The 14,791-nt window shown below is 42.5% G+C and overlaps 1 protein-coding gene across 2 annotated transcripts in view; it reads left to right on the forward strand.

The window, feature by feature from the left end:
* Positions 1–14,791, forward strand: part of Wdr59 (WD repeat domain 59) — a 74,483-nt gene that overhangs the window by 48,453 nt on the left and 11,239 nt on the right. The window contains exons 20-21 of one of the 2 annotated variants that reach the window (XM_084589998.1): positions 5,724–5,847; positions 13,887–13,913. In XM_084589998.1, the coding sequence (XP_084446124.1) occupies positions 5,724–5,847; positions 13,887–13,913 (151 nt within the window). The remainder of the gene's footprint in view (positions 1–5,723; positions 5,848–13,886; positions 13,914–14,791) is intronic. The other variant, XM_084589999.1, reaches the window with a different exon arrangement.

Below are 14,791 nucleotides of genomic sequence, written 5' to 3' on the forward strand. Positions count from 1 at the left end.
GCGGAACCCAGTTTGAGAACCCCTGCTTTAGAGCATGCTCAATTTTCTCTGTATTATACTTCCTTATGTCAGACACTGCATCTGTTAACTGGAAGTAGCCACAGGCAGTCATAAAATTCAAAAATTTCTCTGCTGCCTTGGTGGCTGCGGCATTCTGGTGTTGAGAATATGTTTTATGTGGCTCAAGATGGTTGCATTTCAATGAAGCGAAAATAGAAAAACACTTACGTGTTAAAGTTTCAGTGCATGTTGAAAAAAAATAAAAATAAACTACAAATAAACCTTAGTTCGTGAAGACTCATTTGGAGCTCACCATTATGGCATGTTTCCTGGGCATGGAAAGGCTCATTAGCCATTAACCAGTCATAATTTGCAGGCACAGTCATGTTCATTGCCTTTAGTTTGGGCTGCCATGATAAACGTGCGTTGCTTGTGCAATCAGAGATAGCCAGCACTGTCGGTGCAGTAGTGCACGCATCATATAGGGAGATAGGTTGGACTTAGTTCAAACAGAAAAAAAAAAAAAAAAAAAAAAAAAAAAAAAACAGGAACTAAAAAAATGTGCATTGAATTTAATTTTGAAAATATGGTTTTAACCGAAAAAGGTCGGTATTGTTGACATGCACGCTGGCATTAGTTAGATATCAAGTAGGATTTACACACATTACACTCAGCCCAAAGAGAAAATTAACAATCCATGGGCGTGGTGAGGTGGTGTGCTATTGGATGGTGGTGTGCTATTGGATTAAGTACCATAATTGTGCATTTCGAGGCACTCCTGCTTTGCTTGCAAGCCTCTGCAAACTGTAACGCTCCACCTTGTTGCCAAACATTGCCTGCAATAGTGTAGCCGCGGTTCACTGTCATTGCCCACTCTGGGCAGTTCGTGGGTTAAGCTGCTTCCTCCACTGTATGTAAGGACTCTAGGAACACATTGCGTTTCATTGCGTTTGATTGAAGGTGAAACGCAAGGCACCCATGTACTGCGTGATGTCAACGCACTGTAAAGAACCTAGGTAATAGAAATTATCTGAAGCTCTCTACTAATACGGCCCTCATAGCTCGAGCACTTTAGAATATTTAACCACCTGAACAAGTTATTCATAAACTTAAAAAAAATTATGCTATTCAGCATTGATTAAGCCTAGCTCCTGCCTTCCGCCGTCAAACTGTCCTTGCTACGTATGCCACTAGTTACTCTTGCCCGTACCTGCGGTGCTCTTCATTGAAAGTACTTGTCGTGCTGCATGACGGTGGCACAGGCCCATGTTAGTGGAACTTATATTTTTGAGGAATGGTTGTGTTTGGTGCTAACATCACTAATAAGGAGACAATGTTAGTGGAACTCGTGTTAAAGAGGCATGATTGTGCTTGGTGCTGCATTACTAACAAGATGAGAACCATACGGTAGTGTTCTACCGCACTGAATGATTGCGCCTCGCCATGGTGGTGCAGTGGTTAGGGCGCTCAACTGCTGTGGACAAAGATGCGGTATTGAACTCCGGCCCTGGCGGCCACTTTTTAATGAAAGCAAAAGGCAAGGCGCCCATGTGCTGTGCGATGTTAGTGCATGTTAAAGAATCCCAGGTGGTTGAAATTTCTGGAGCTCCTCCACTATGGCACCTCTCTTATCTTAAGTCTCTTTGTGATGTTAAACCCCATAAACCGATTCAACCAAATGATTTGCTCAAAGCGTTGTTTTACATGGCCATGTTGGTTGCTTTGTGCAACAGGCCGTGATGATTATGACGCGAAAAACTGTTGTCTTTGCTGCTGATGTCTAAATATAGCAGACAAATTTGTTAGCATAGAAGTTGATGTAAATGAGTGCCAAGTGTGTTATACTTGCTTGAAGAAGAGAGCCTCATTCAGTTGTCTGAGAGACTGCTGAATTTCACAATTTTTTGGAAAGTCTTAGAACAAAGCTTGAATGTAGCAAATAAGTTTATAATGTTCCTAAGGTATTTGCTAGTGGTTGTCTTCGGCTGTAACTTTTATTAAGAACAGACGCTTGTGTAAATTGGTGCTTCCTTCAGTTCAGTTTAGTCGTTCAGTCGTGTCCGACTCTTCGTGACCCTATGGACCATGTCACGCCACGCTTTCCGGTCTCTCACTATCTTCCTAACATCACATAACTTCATCTGCAGTGCCTCGAGGATGCCATCTAACCAACGCGTTCGCTGCCTACCCCTTCTCCGGCGACCCTCAACCTTTCCCAACATCAAATCTTTCTCCAGCGACTCCTCTCTTCTCATCAGATGACCAAAGTAGCTGAGCTTTAACTTTAAAATTTTACCCTCCAATGAGCAGTCAGGGTTTATGGTCGACAATATCGACTGATTTGATCTTCTGGCAGTCCAAGGAACTCTCAAGAGTCTTCGCCAGCACCACAATTCAAACGCGTCAATTCTGCGGCGGTCAGCCTTTTTCACAGTCCAACTCTCGCATCCATACATCACAACTGGAAAGACCATAGCACGAGTTATACGGATCTTGGTTGGCAGACTAATGTCTCTGCTCTTTACTAGGCGGTCAAGGCTAACCATTGCTCTCTTTCCCAGAAGCAGGCGTCTCCTAATTTCATGGCTGCAGTCTCCTTCCGAGGTAAACTTGGAGCCCAAGAACAGAAAATCTGTCACAGCTTCCACTTCTTGTCCATTGATGCTCCAGGACTTGATAGGGCAAGACGCCATGATTTTTGTCTTTTTAATGTTCAGTTTAAGCCCAAACTTCTCACTCTCTTCTTGTACGCGGATCAGAAGTCTCTTGAGTTCCACTTCACTTTCTGCCATTAAAGTGGTATCATCCGCATATCTAAGATTGTTGATACGTTTTACAGCAATCTTCACTCCAGCTGAAGACTCGTCCAGACTGGCCTTCCTCATGATGCACTCTGCATATAGGTTAAATAGGCAGGGCGACAGTATGCAGCCTTGCCTCACTCCTTTCTCGATCGGAAACCAATCAGTAAGACCATGCCCAGTTCTGACTGTGGCCTCTTGCCCTTCATACAGGTTCCTGAGGAGACAAATGAGGTGAATTGGAACTCCCATCTCTTGGAGAGCTTGCCACAATCTGCTGTGATCTACGCAGTCAAACGCTTTCGCATAATCAATAAAGCAGAAGTAGATGGGTTTCTGGAACTCTCTTTCTTTTTCCATGATCCAGCGAAGGTTAGCAATTTGGTCTCTAGTTCCTCTGCCCTTGCGAAACCAAGCTTGCACGTCCGGAAGCTCCCGATCCACATACTGCTGCAGCCTACCTTGGAGGATTTTCAACATCACCTTGCTAGCATGTGAAATAAGCACGATCGTGCGGTAGTTGGAACAATCTTTGGCACTGCCTTTCTTTGGAATGGGGATATAAACTGACCTCCTCCAATCCTGTGGCCACTGCAGGGTTGTCCAAATCTTCTGACATAATGTATGCAGAATGTTAACAGCGTCATGGTTGAGGTTTTGAAGCAACTCAGCTGCAATGCCATCAATTCCGCTAGCTTTGTTCTTAGCAAGGCTGGCTAAGGCCCATTCAACTTCACTCTTCAGGATGCCCGGCTCGAGATCAGTAATCACAACCGTCTTATGTTGGGTTTGCACATTCGGGTCCTTCTTGTACAGTTCTTCTGTGTATTCCTGCCACCTCTTTATCTCTGAGGCTTCAGTGAGGTCCTTGCCTTGTTTGTCCTTTATCACGCCCAGCTTAGCACAGAAGCTTCCTTTGATATCTTTGATTGTCTTATACAGAGCTCCAGTGTTCCTTAATTGGCTGTTGTCCTCAACTGCTTGGCACTGTATGTTCAGGAAGGCATTCTTATCTCTCCTTGCTATTTTCTGAAAATCTACATTGAGAACCTTGTATCTTTCTCTTTCCCCCATAACTTTTGCCATCCTCCTTTCCTCAGCTATTTGCAAAGCCTCTTCAGATAACCAGTTTGCTTTCTTGCATTTCTTTTGCTTTGGAACTACCTTAGTAGCAACTTCTTGTATCATATCACGAACATCAGTCCACATCTCTTCGGGCTCTCTGTCTTCCAGATCTAATTCTTGAAATCGATTCCTCACTTCCACAGCATATTCTAATGGAATTTGATCCAGATCATACCTGAAAGTCCTTCTAGTTTTCTGCGTTTTCCTCAATCGAAGCTTAATTTTGGCAACAAGAAGCTGATGATCGGTGCCACAATCGGCCCCAGGCCTTGTTTTTACTGCTTGTATAGCGCTTCTCCATCTCTGCCGGCAAAGAATATAATCGATCTGATTCCTGTACAGACCGTCCGGTGAAGTCCATGTGTACAGGCGCCTCTTGGGCTGTTGAAAATGAGTATTCGCTATGGTCAGGTTGTTTTCTTGACAAAACTCTACTAGCCTCTGCCCAGCTACATTTGGCTCACCAAGACCGAACTTGCCTATAATTCCGGATATTTCTTCACTCCCGACCTTAGCATTCCAGTCTCCTATGAGAAAAACGACGTCTGATGATGGGGTGCGGTCTAAAAGGCATTGTAGGTCCGCATAAAATCTCTCAACGCCAGCTTCTTCAGCAGCAGTGGTCGGTGCATAGACTTGGATAACTGTTATGTTGAAAGGCTGACCTTGGATCCGAAGTGAAATCATTCGGTCGTTTTTGGGGTTGTACCCTTTACTGTTGTACCCATTCTTCTGTTTACTATGAGAGCGACCCCATTCCTTCTCTTGGATTCGTGCCCACAAAAAAAGACATAACGGTCGCCGGAGTTAAATTCTCCCATTCCGGTCCACTTGAGCTCGCTGATACCCAAGATATCAATGTTCAATCTGTCCATTTCTCGCTTGACGACATCCAGTTTACCTTGCGTCATAGATCTTACATTCCATGTTGCTATTTGATATATCTTCTTGCAACATCGGACTTTCCGGTCGCTTCCCAACACATCCACAACTGAGCGTCCTTTTGGCTTTAGCCCAGCCGCTTCATTCGTCCTGGAGCTACTAGGAATCGCCCTTTGTTCATCCCCAGTAACATGTGGGATGCCTTCCAACCTGGGGGGCTCATCTTCCGGCGCCATATCTTTAATGGTATTGTGACTGGCCATAGGGTTTTCTTGGCAGGAAATACTGGAGTGGGTTGCCATTACCTTCTCCAGTGAATCACATTTTGTCAGAACTCTCTGCCGTGACCTGTCTATCTTGGGTGGCCCTACACAGCAGAGCTCACGACTTCATCGAGTTTCGCAAGCCCCTCCGCCACGACAAGGCAGTGATCCATGAAGGGGGGTGCTTCCTTAAAGGATGGCATAAAGTGCAACAAATTAACAAGGATGTAAAGTTTGAAGACATCATCTCAGAGCACTTGGAGGCACATATTGGCTGCTGGCATGAGAAGTTTCAAGGAGAAAGGGATGAGTTATGCTGCTTGCTGATAGCTGTGACATATTGTGTGTTCATGGACATGTTTATCCATGTACTACTTGCATTCTGATTGTGTACTGGCATCACCTTGAGTACTTGCAGGTGCCACTTTTTGCACAGGTAGGGATGAGCATCAAGGAGAGGAGGATGTTAGTGAATGGAAGCTATGTTTTGCCACCTGCGGCGCCACTGGTACTTCACCTTTAGTGTACGGGAGTTGGAAAGGCAAAGTGACAAAACACTTAGTACTATGTATTTTAAGGTTATTACTTCTGCCCCTAGTGCTCATTTTTTTCTTTAATGTGCTTTGTTTATTGTACTATGCCATTTTTGCAGCATCAGCCACTACCTGAAGCGTTATGACATACAAACTGTGGCCATGCTGTGCTGTATCTTCAGTGGTGAAAATGCAAATGGAAACTGTGGCAAGAAGTTTGCCTTTGATCAGGCCTGCAATAGTGTAAGTTGTGTTGGATGTTACATAACGTGCATTGCAACAGAGTTAACTTCTGCTGCTTAATAGAGAGTGACACTCAGCTGTGTTTGTTTAAATGCGGTGTTGTGGCCTCATTGATGAGTTGCAAGCTAGCCATTATGTGAAAGACCGCCCTGCTTTAAAGCTGCATGAACGTGTCTGCATGGCAGCCTAAAAGTATCTGTGTCTGACTCCAGTTTGATTCCCAATCTCCTGCCATATCGGCCATGTCATGTGTTCTTGTGACTTCACATAACCTGCCGACCAGTGTTCGGCCATGTCACTTGCCAACTATCACCTGCCATCAGTATGCTTGTGATCTTTTTTTTTTTCGCTTGCAATGCCAACACCGAAGTTTCTGCAGAATGGGGCGCTTAATGTGTAATGGATGTAGTGAGTTATATGTGCAGCAGGCCTAAATAATTTATGCTGCACTGTTACAAAGTGTACATTAATCATTATGCTTTCAGCCCATCTCTCTGGCTCAGTGGTTAGAGCACTCGACAGCTGATACCGAGGATGCAGGTTCAATCCTGCCCACAGTGGCCACGTGTCAGAAACACAAGGCATCCATGTACTACTGTGTGATGTCAGTGCGCATTAATGAACTCCAGGTGGTCAAAATTTCTGGAGTTCTCCGCTGCAGCATCCCAGTGATGCTGAGATGAGATGTTCAACCCTGTGAACCAAAAAACATTACCAATGGTTCAGTGATAGCTCTTCGTGGTTATGCTACAGGTTTTCCATTCGTTGGTGACATCAGATGCTTGGGTGCACATAATTGCCACCCGACATAGATACAAAGCCCCGCTTTAACTAAGCTGTACGAATGTACCTGCGTGGTCTAGAAATAGTGTGCCTTACTTGTCATCCAAGAGGCCTGGAAGGTTGATTCCTACCCAGTCCTCCCATCTCAATTGACAGCCCGAGTTGGTAGCTCCTCGCAACTTTGTGACTGCATGTGGTATGGTTGCGTCACACATCCCATTGACGAATGGATTGAGGTCATGGGTCAACACTGATGTTACTATGGTTTGACTTGAAAGTTTGACCTTGATATGTCCATAGGTCAAATGCCCAGCACAAGAAACTTTGCTTTTGCGTTTAGTAGAGCTGTTGTTTTAGAAACCAAACCAATATAATTTCATATACCTAATTTCAGATCAGTTAAAAGATGCATGTTTTGCTGGTTATGAATTGCATTGTTACCATGGCCTGAAGAATGACACATTAGTAGCATGCATATGTGCATCTGATGTAAGTAGGAAGAAAAAAAAAATTAATGAAAGGAGATACCAATAGCAGGAATGTACAGTGATGAGGTTAACTTTGGTGGCTCATATGGAGGTATGAATATTTAGTTAATACCTCAACACTTGGTGACTCTCTTATGGCAAAGTTATTACCCAAACTTCTGAAAAACAGCACAAAATGCTAAAGGGCAAAGAGATCATGCCAAATCTATGTGTGCTTTGCAGTTAACTGCTAGAGCTTTTATCCATCACGGCAGCAGTGGGCTGTGCTAAGTAAAGCTTCTGAACAACTATAACAAAAAGAGCTAAATTAACAATTTTTTATCACCTCTCTCCTCTTGCATTGCGTGCCCTGTAGGGATATTTTTTTTCTCTCGGATTTCATGTGCTGATGGTGAGGACACTGAGCTCACTACAACGCTTACACCAGTGGAATGTGGTATGAGGTTTATTTTTTTGTTTGTGGCTTACGTAGTTCATTGCAAGCATCTTCGTGGGAAGCGGTTAGATTTTTAAGGAGAGAGAGAAAGGAAAAGCGGTGGCACCTTTAAGCACTGTTGCTGTTGGCGTTACTGCTAGGCACATCACATTTGACCAAAGCCATCATGCTGCAAGGTTTTTAGATTCATCGATATTTTTTGCATTGATTAATGCTGTAAAAGTTCATCAAAATTTTTGGCATAGCGTTACTAAAAAATGCGATAAAATAAATACTGAATTGTACTGAATATCAACTAAAGAGTAAAAAAAAAATTCAGTAGTGTGGGCATCTGAGCAGCACCATTCTGTATGGCATATTTTATGCAGATAATATCACTAGTTTGTTTTTTGTGCCACTTTTTTGCCATCTTGTGCAACACAAGTTTTTCCAACCGTGCATAAATGAGTTTAAAACCAGAGGTTTGAACAGACGTGTGCATAGTACTCCCGCTTTGTGAAGCTATATTCGTAGCATCATTATGCTCTCCTGTAGAACTCTTGAGAGTGAATTCTCAGCGCAGCTTGTGCCCAAATATATTCGGAGTTGTTCATAAATGCTGGCATGCATACACCACCAATATTTCATTCTGAAGGTGATTTTTTTTTAATTTAAATTTTACATTTGTTTCTCCCTTGCATTAAATGGGTTCCCCCTGCCGCGCCCCCTTCTTCTTTAGTAGCATTGGCAGATGCTACTAAAGCACTGTTAGTGGTCTGCTAAAAAAAACCTGCAACAACCAATATACTGTTGTCATTGGCTAAGTGTTGACCATTGTGCCTACCTTGCCTGTATTCTTGGATCTTGGCTGCGTTCTGAGCTGTAATGTCCTGTGTATTGGCTGGAAAAACAACAATAGCTTGTCTCCATCAGCCGCATTTTGATGGAGGGAAAGTGCAAAAAGCACCCGTGTGGTTTATGATGTCGGTGCACATTAAAGCTCCCCAGGTGGTATATTCTGCAGCACCTCCACTATGGCATCCCGACAGCCGGAGCCGCTCCAGGACCTTTAAACCTCGCATACGACATGCTATACCGGTAACTTGAGTTTGAAAAGTTAAAAATTTAAGTTTGTTTCTGAGGCTGTGCTCCTTCCACTGCTGTGGGTTTGATTTCTTGCTGTTAGCATCTGATTTGCTGTGCTTGGAATGTGGAGGAATAAGCAGTAAGTTGGATTTGCGTTTTAGGGGTTTAACATTCCAGAGTGACTTAGGCTGTGAGGGACGCCATAGCAGAGAACTCTGGAAATTTAGGCCGCCTGGTGGGCTCCAATGTGCACTGACATAGCACAGCACATAGATGTCCTGCTTTTTCCCTCAATCGAAAAGTTCCCACTGCGGCCGGGTTTGTATCTGCTTTCTTGGGATCAGCAGTCGAATGCCCCAACCACTGAGCCACTGCAGCAGGTGACAATAATAAGCGTCTTGAGTGTGTATGCTTATTGGAGCTAAAACATAAATGCCAAAATGACATGTTTTGGACCTCCGGTGCTAAATGGCATATTGTCGTTAACAAGCATGGATTAGAAAATTTAACTCTTAACTTTGTCCTGTCATACTTGCAGACAATTCTACTTTTCTGGCAGTCTATTAATAGAGTGGTGAACAAAATGATATGATATTTCAGTTTTGTTACAGAAAGTCAAAAATCCTGAAAATAAAATACCTCTTTTCTGTTTCTGAGTAGATTTTGATGTAATAATGCTTTCATTTTTATCATGTCATGGGCTTTTCTTACTGCATTTTATTTTAGTCTGTTCAAAATTATTATTAGCTTGCTGTCATTCTCAAGTGGTGTATTATGCAGTTACATACATTACTGCACATTTTTATAAGCAATGGGCAGAGTTCGCCATAAATGCAATTTCCAGAAGGCTCCAAATGGTAGTTATTTGCAGTCATAACTTCGAGAGGAAACGCTATCAGTTTTCAGTGTATCTCAGAGGAAGTCCTGTCCACGGTTCTGCAAGTTTTGAGGAGAAATAGATTCACAGGAAGTTTGGTATTTCAACCTTCATTGGGACATGGAAATTGACCAACCAAGTTGCTGCAGAATATATTGTTTGTGCGAGCCCAGAAAACTCACGATGGCCTGTTATTGGCATTTTCATGTATTTTGCCCTGGTATGAGGCTCTACAGAGCCTCCATGAACTGTAAATGACTTGTCTAATGCTCTGAGCTGAAGTCCCAGCTCAAAACCTGCACATCTGCAAGAACATTTGCGCTTTGGGAAAAACGTAATTCATAAGATAATTCAGAGTTCTTGCCGTGTGAGAGCGACAGAATTAGTTGCATGCATCACCCTAAGCAATCCTTGTATGGACCTTGTTATCAGCTTCCCACGTTATATAGAGGCTTCAGAGTTCTTGCCGTGTGAGAGCGACAGAATTAGTTGCATGCATCACCCTAAGCAATCCTTGTATGGACCTTGTTATCAGCTTCCCACGTTATATAGAGGCGAGAAATAAACAGCATGAGGCTGATTGTGTGCTCATGAATATTGTCTGCTGAGGTTATTTAAACTAAAATCTTGGTCAAGCTTCGCACATCATTTAAGGGACAAAAAGCCAGAAGTGCTGGGAAGAAATCTGACCAACTGCCACAAGAGTGGGGAAACAGACTATATGTTTATTGACATCATCTCGAATTTCATGCGGTGTCAAATGATGGTTGACGTAAAGCCTTCTATGGGAAGTACTTGTAGCATTAGGTTATTGTGAAAAGGCACTTGTGATCTTGGTGCCTCATTTTGTAAAAAGAAAAAAAAAAAGTGAACATACAGTTAAACCCACTTGCAACAAAGCAGAAGCCCCACTTGTAACAATACTGGTTAGAACAACATATTGGATATAATAATGGACTTCCATGACACAGTCATTTTTTCTTTTTTATGATTTCTGTGGTAAACTGCTTATGACAGTGCTGTCATAGCGCATATTGGTTATGACAATTGTATCCAACCTCTGAGAGCCATCCTTAAAGGAGACAAACACGAAAACGCTATACCCACACCAGCCAACCCACGCTCACAATGCGAAAGTGTGTGTTTGAGATGGGGCGATCAAATACATAGATGCCATGTGCGCCAACACTTACATGCCACTATGTCGCAGGGGAGGAGAAAAGATTTCAGGCTTTCTGGAGTCTCGTTTGCTGGAGTAGTCTTATTAACATTTGTGAGGGTGTGGCTGTGTAGAAAATGCACTGGCACGCCTTGCAAATGCATCGCTGCATAGGCCACTTGCACCACGCGTAACTCTATCGGTCACTGAGGCTCGCATGAATCGCAAGCTCGGTTTTCTTCTTCCTTTCCACCGTGACGGTCCCCTTGGCCCTGCAAGCTCATCAGACTTGCCATCAAGAATTGTTTCTGGAAAGCAGGCTTCATTTGGAACGCCAGTGATGCAAAAGTTCGCGAAGCTCTTGTCAATGTAGTGATGACTGTGGCGTGTCGAGACTTAAAGAAATTTTTGCATGTTGACTATGCAGTATGAAAGATTTTAGCGACAAGGTGATCATCTCGGCTGTTACTTGTGCCGACAGAAAAGATGAACAGGAACCTATGTGAAAGACTCCTTACAAATGATAGGTGGGTTGCAGAAACCTAAAAGCCAGCTTCTCTGCAGAGCAAAAACTCCTTCACCATGGCGGCCAAACCTGTTTTGGGGGCAGAAATTAGGTGCAGTGCAGGAGACCTCCATTTCCTGCACCCCTCTTCTTGTTGTCGCAATTACGGGATTAAGAACCCCTCCGTTTGTAAGTGCCATTCATAACGCCTCCCCGCCCCTACCTCCCCCAGGCTCTCAATAGTGAAGGAATTCAGCTCAACAGGTTTGTGCATGACATCATGCTGGACATAGAAGTATTCTGCGCTGCACCCAACTTCTGCTCCCAAAACAGGTTTGGCTGCCATAGTGAAGGGGTTTTGCTCTGCAGAGAAGCTGACTTCTAGGTTTCTGCAACCCACCTATAGAGTTCCTCTGGGACTTCATTTTCGCTACGGGTATGTGTAGTAGTTAGCCATCCTGCAGGGAGAGGTGAACAAAATGTGCCGTGCACCAGTCAGATCTAAGTGATAAAGACTTTTTTTTTTTTTTTTTTCTGCAAAGAAATAAGCCTTGTAACCTATTTTCTTGTCATTAAGTGCTCTGAAATTTGTAATTTTTTGTTTTTGGCATAAACTAGTTATAACAATTATTGGTTGTAACAATTATATTTCTTTGGCACTTCAATATTGTTATAAGTGGGTTTGACTATATTGCCATTACTTACTCATAGTGCAGATAGTTATTTCTTAATAAGTTTATTGTGGGAACAATTTGTGGCTTAATATGATGATAAATATTAGTTGCTATTGTGCAAAAAGTTCCACAAGGTCTTCCTATCAAGCTTGCTAGAAGCTTTAGTGCATTAGAAAAACTTGCATTCAAAAAACTGAAATATATCTTTTTGTTCACTACTATATGTCTGAGCAATGCAACCTTGGATATAACCTCTGTTGAAATTTTTATTACTGTATGTATAGTCACAGGCTGCAGTGTAGTTAGAGGTATGTTTGAGTGTTTCTGTTGCATTTCAAGTGAACTGTTTCATGTTGTCAATAATCAAGCAGACTGCGAAGTTGGCCCAAGAACCTACTGCAGTGTTTGCCATTTGAGAAACCATTCAAGCACAAAGGTTTCTTTGTCTTGTGTGGAGCAATTGTGAATCTGTGCATTGTTGGTCTCAAGTATGAAAAGAAGGTGCAAAATACTTAAACTAGACACTGTTTAACAGTCCCTGCCACATTTGCATTAGATTGTGGCTAACAGCCTTGTATGCTTTCTGACAAATTTTGCTATTTACACTTCCTTTCTTTGGTGTTTAAACCAGGTGGGCACAGTGCTTTTGCATAAGCCTACCTCTCTATAATTGTTACAAGATGTGTTTATTTGCTTTTTCTTCCCTAGATTTACTCTTGTTTACCTTCTCTTTTTTTATTTTCTGCATGTTTAAGTCTGACATGCATGTTAAGCCAGAAAAGGGAATACTCACTTCTGCACGCTCCCATACTTGCACGAGTTTTATGCATGTCGTACGTTTGCCTTTAGTCACTTCTCTGTGAAGGCATCTTTGTACACACTTTTGTTAAGTGCAAACACACTAACAGTGCACATTCACAGCCTGAGCATTTCGCAATGTGCTGCTGTGTTCTGGCTGCTTGGTAGCTTTCTCTGACAGCAAGCTACTAAATCTGTAAAGAGCCATTACTCACTATAATCAGTATAATTCATCATATGTGCAGACTTGAAATTAAGCCTCAAGGCACATGCGAGTTCGCATTGTTCAAGTTGCCTGCAACAGTAGTTAGTGTAGGCAGTCTGCCCGTTGTTTTAAGATGCCCTCCAGGTCTTTTAGGCCATGACATCTGTTGCCATGGGTTTGATGGAATTTAGGCTCAGCAGAGTTATTGTTTTGAATATAGGTGTGTTTGTTTACAATTAAAAGAACAAACATGCTTCCCCAAGGTATTACTGTTTGATTGTTTAACTGGAGGTTTCCCACAATGGAGGACCGGAAATGCACAGTATCCTACCTGCATCTTTTTGAAACTCGAAGTCGTGGATGAAAGTTTCATCGTAACTAGGTGGAAGCCTTGCAAGAGAGATTGTATGAAGAAAAAGCTGTGGAGTTAAATTGCTGACATCATACTGACAATGCGCAACTGTAGTAACGTATACAGTCCAATCTCCTCATATTTTCTGCTTTTAACAGATATGAAGACGTGTACTGAAGGACCTCGTGTTAAAAATGAGGCTTCCAAATCTAAATTTCATGGTAAAAGCCTGATAGCATCAAGAATGACTTTTTGGTCGTAATGCATTCAATGCTCACTTTTATAATGAAATATAGAAGCTTTAAATGTTGGACTTTGAGCTGCAACATATGTGTTGTGCCTGCAATATGCAAGCGTAAGCTAATTGTGTAGGTAGAACAGATGTGCTGCTATTACTGGCAACTGTGTGCCACAGTTTCAGAAACTACTCTTAGCTACCTTGTTTAAGAAGCTGTTGTAGTACTACTTTCATAAAGATTGAGGTTGAGTTGAGCATCATGCATTCCATTTGCTAAGCTACACATACCAAGCATGTGGTTGTCAGTGAAAGGGTTTTTCTTTTTTTACTTTCTGAGGGGCTTGCTTGTGCTTGATGCTAGTGCTTCTGTGAGTTTTAGTTGGTCTGCAGCCTTCTCTCATTACCATTTGCCTGTTCTTTGAGCAATGTTACTTTATCTTTTTACATTCTTCTCTTCAGCAACTTACTGGAAGCTGGTGGCAGAAGGTATGTGCCCTAATTTCAAACCTGCTATGCTTTCATTGCAATTTGCTATGGGGTCCTCCTCTGCAGCTTGTGCCTTTTTCCTCTGCACTTCCCTTCTTCCCTTTCTGCACAAAAGCTGAAAGGTGGCATAATGCCATATGAAAACCTTCTAAAGGATGCCTTTCATCTGTGATTTATCTACCTAAAGTGCATTCTCTGTGAAAAGTGCACATTGTCTACTAAAAGTAGACCGCGCAGCTGGAGTGTGCTCTAACGATTGCGGCAGGGCCTAGGTAGATTACTGGCTGCAATATATGACTTTGCTGTAAATGCATTAAGGAGGTACTAGTAGACGTCACCTTGAAGATTGGATACTATAAAAGCCTGCCCATATATGTGCCCCCTTTCCATCATTCAAGAGACTTGGACTTTTTTGGTCGCATGAAAAAGTTTTACGCATGAAGCAAACTACCAGGTGTTCCAGTGAACACTTTCAAAATTCTTGAAAATAATGAGTTTGAGATAGAAGAAAAATATTTTAGGAGACAAAGTCTCAGTCACAGCAGATGCAATTTATTGCTACACATTGCTAATCAGCTAAAAACTAATTTACATTTCAATTAACCCATTTCAAGGGTTAACGCCAATGGTGAGTTCGAAGCCACGAACAAATGACGCCATATCAGTTTTTGAAAGAATTAAAAACTTATTCCTTAAAGTTCTTCAATGCAAGGAATTTCGGCACTTATTTTTCTGCATGAAACCAAAACTGAGTACATCAGAGTCTGAAGGAAGCTTAGTGCAGATGCCACGTTTGGTGATGGCGTGTTGCAGTGGCTATGGCACTCAGTTATATTTTGAGAGCAACGAAGCAAAATAATGTGTAGGACACGCCACAG

Source organism: Amblyomma maculatum, chromosome 1 (genome assembly GCF_055883805.1).
Source record: "Amblyomma maculatum isolate TAMU_Amacu chromosome 1, ASM5588380v1, whole genome shotgun sequence".
Lineage (NCBI taxonomy): Eukaryota > Metazoa > Arthropoda > Arachnida > Ixodida > Ixodidae > Amblyomma > Amblyomma maculatum.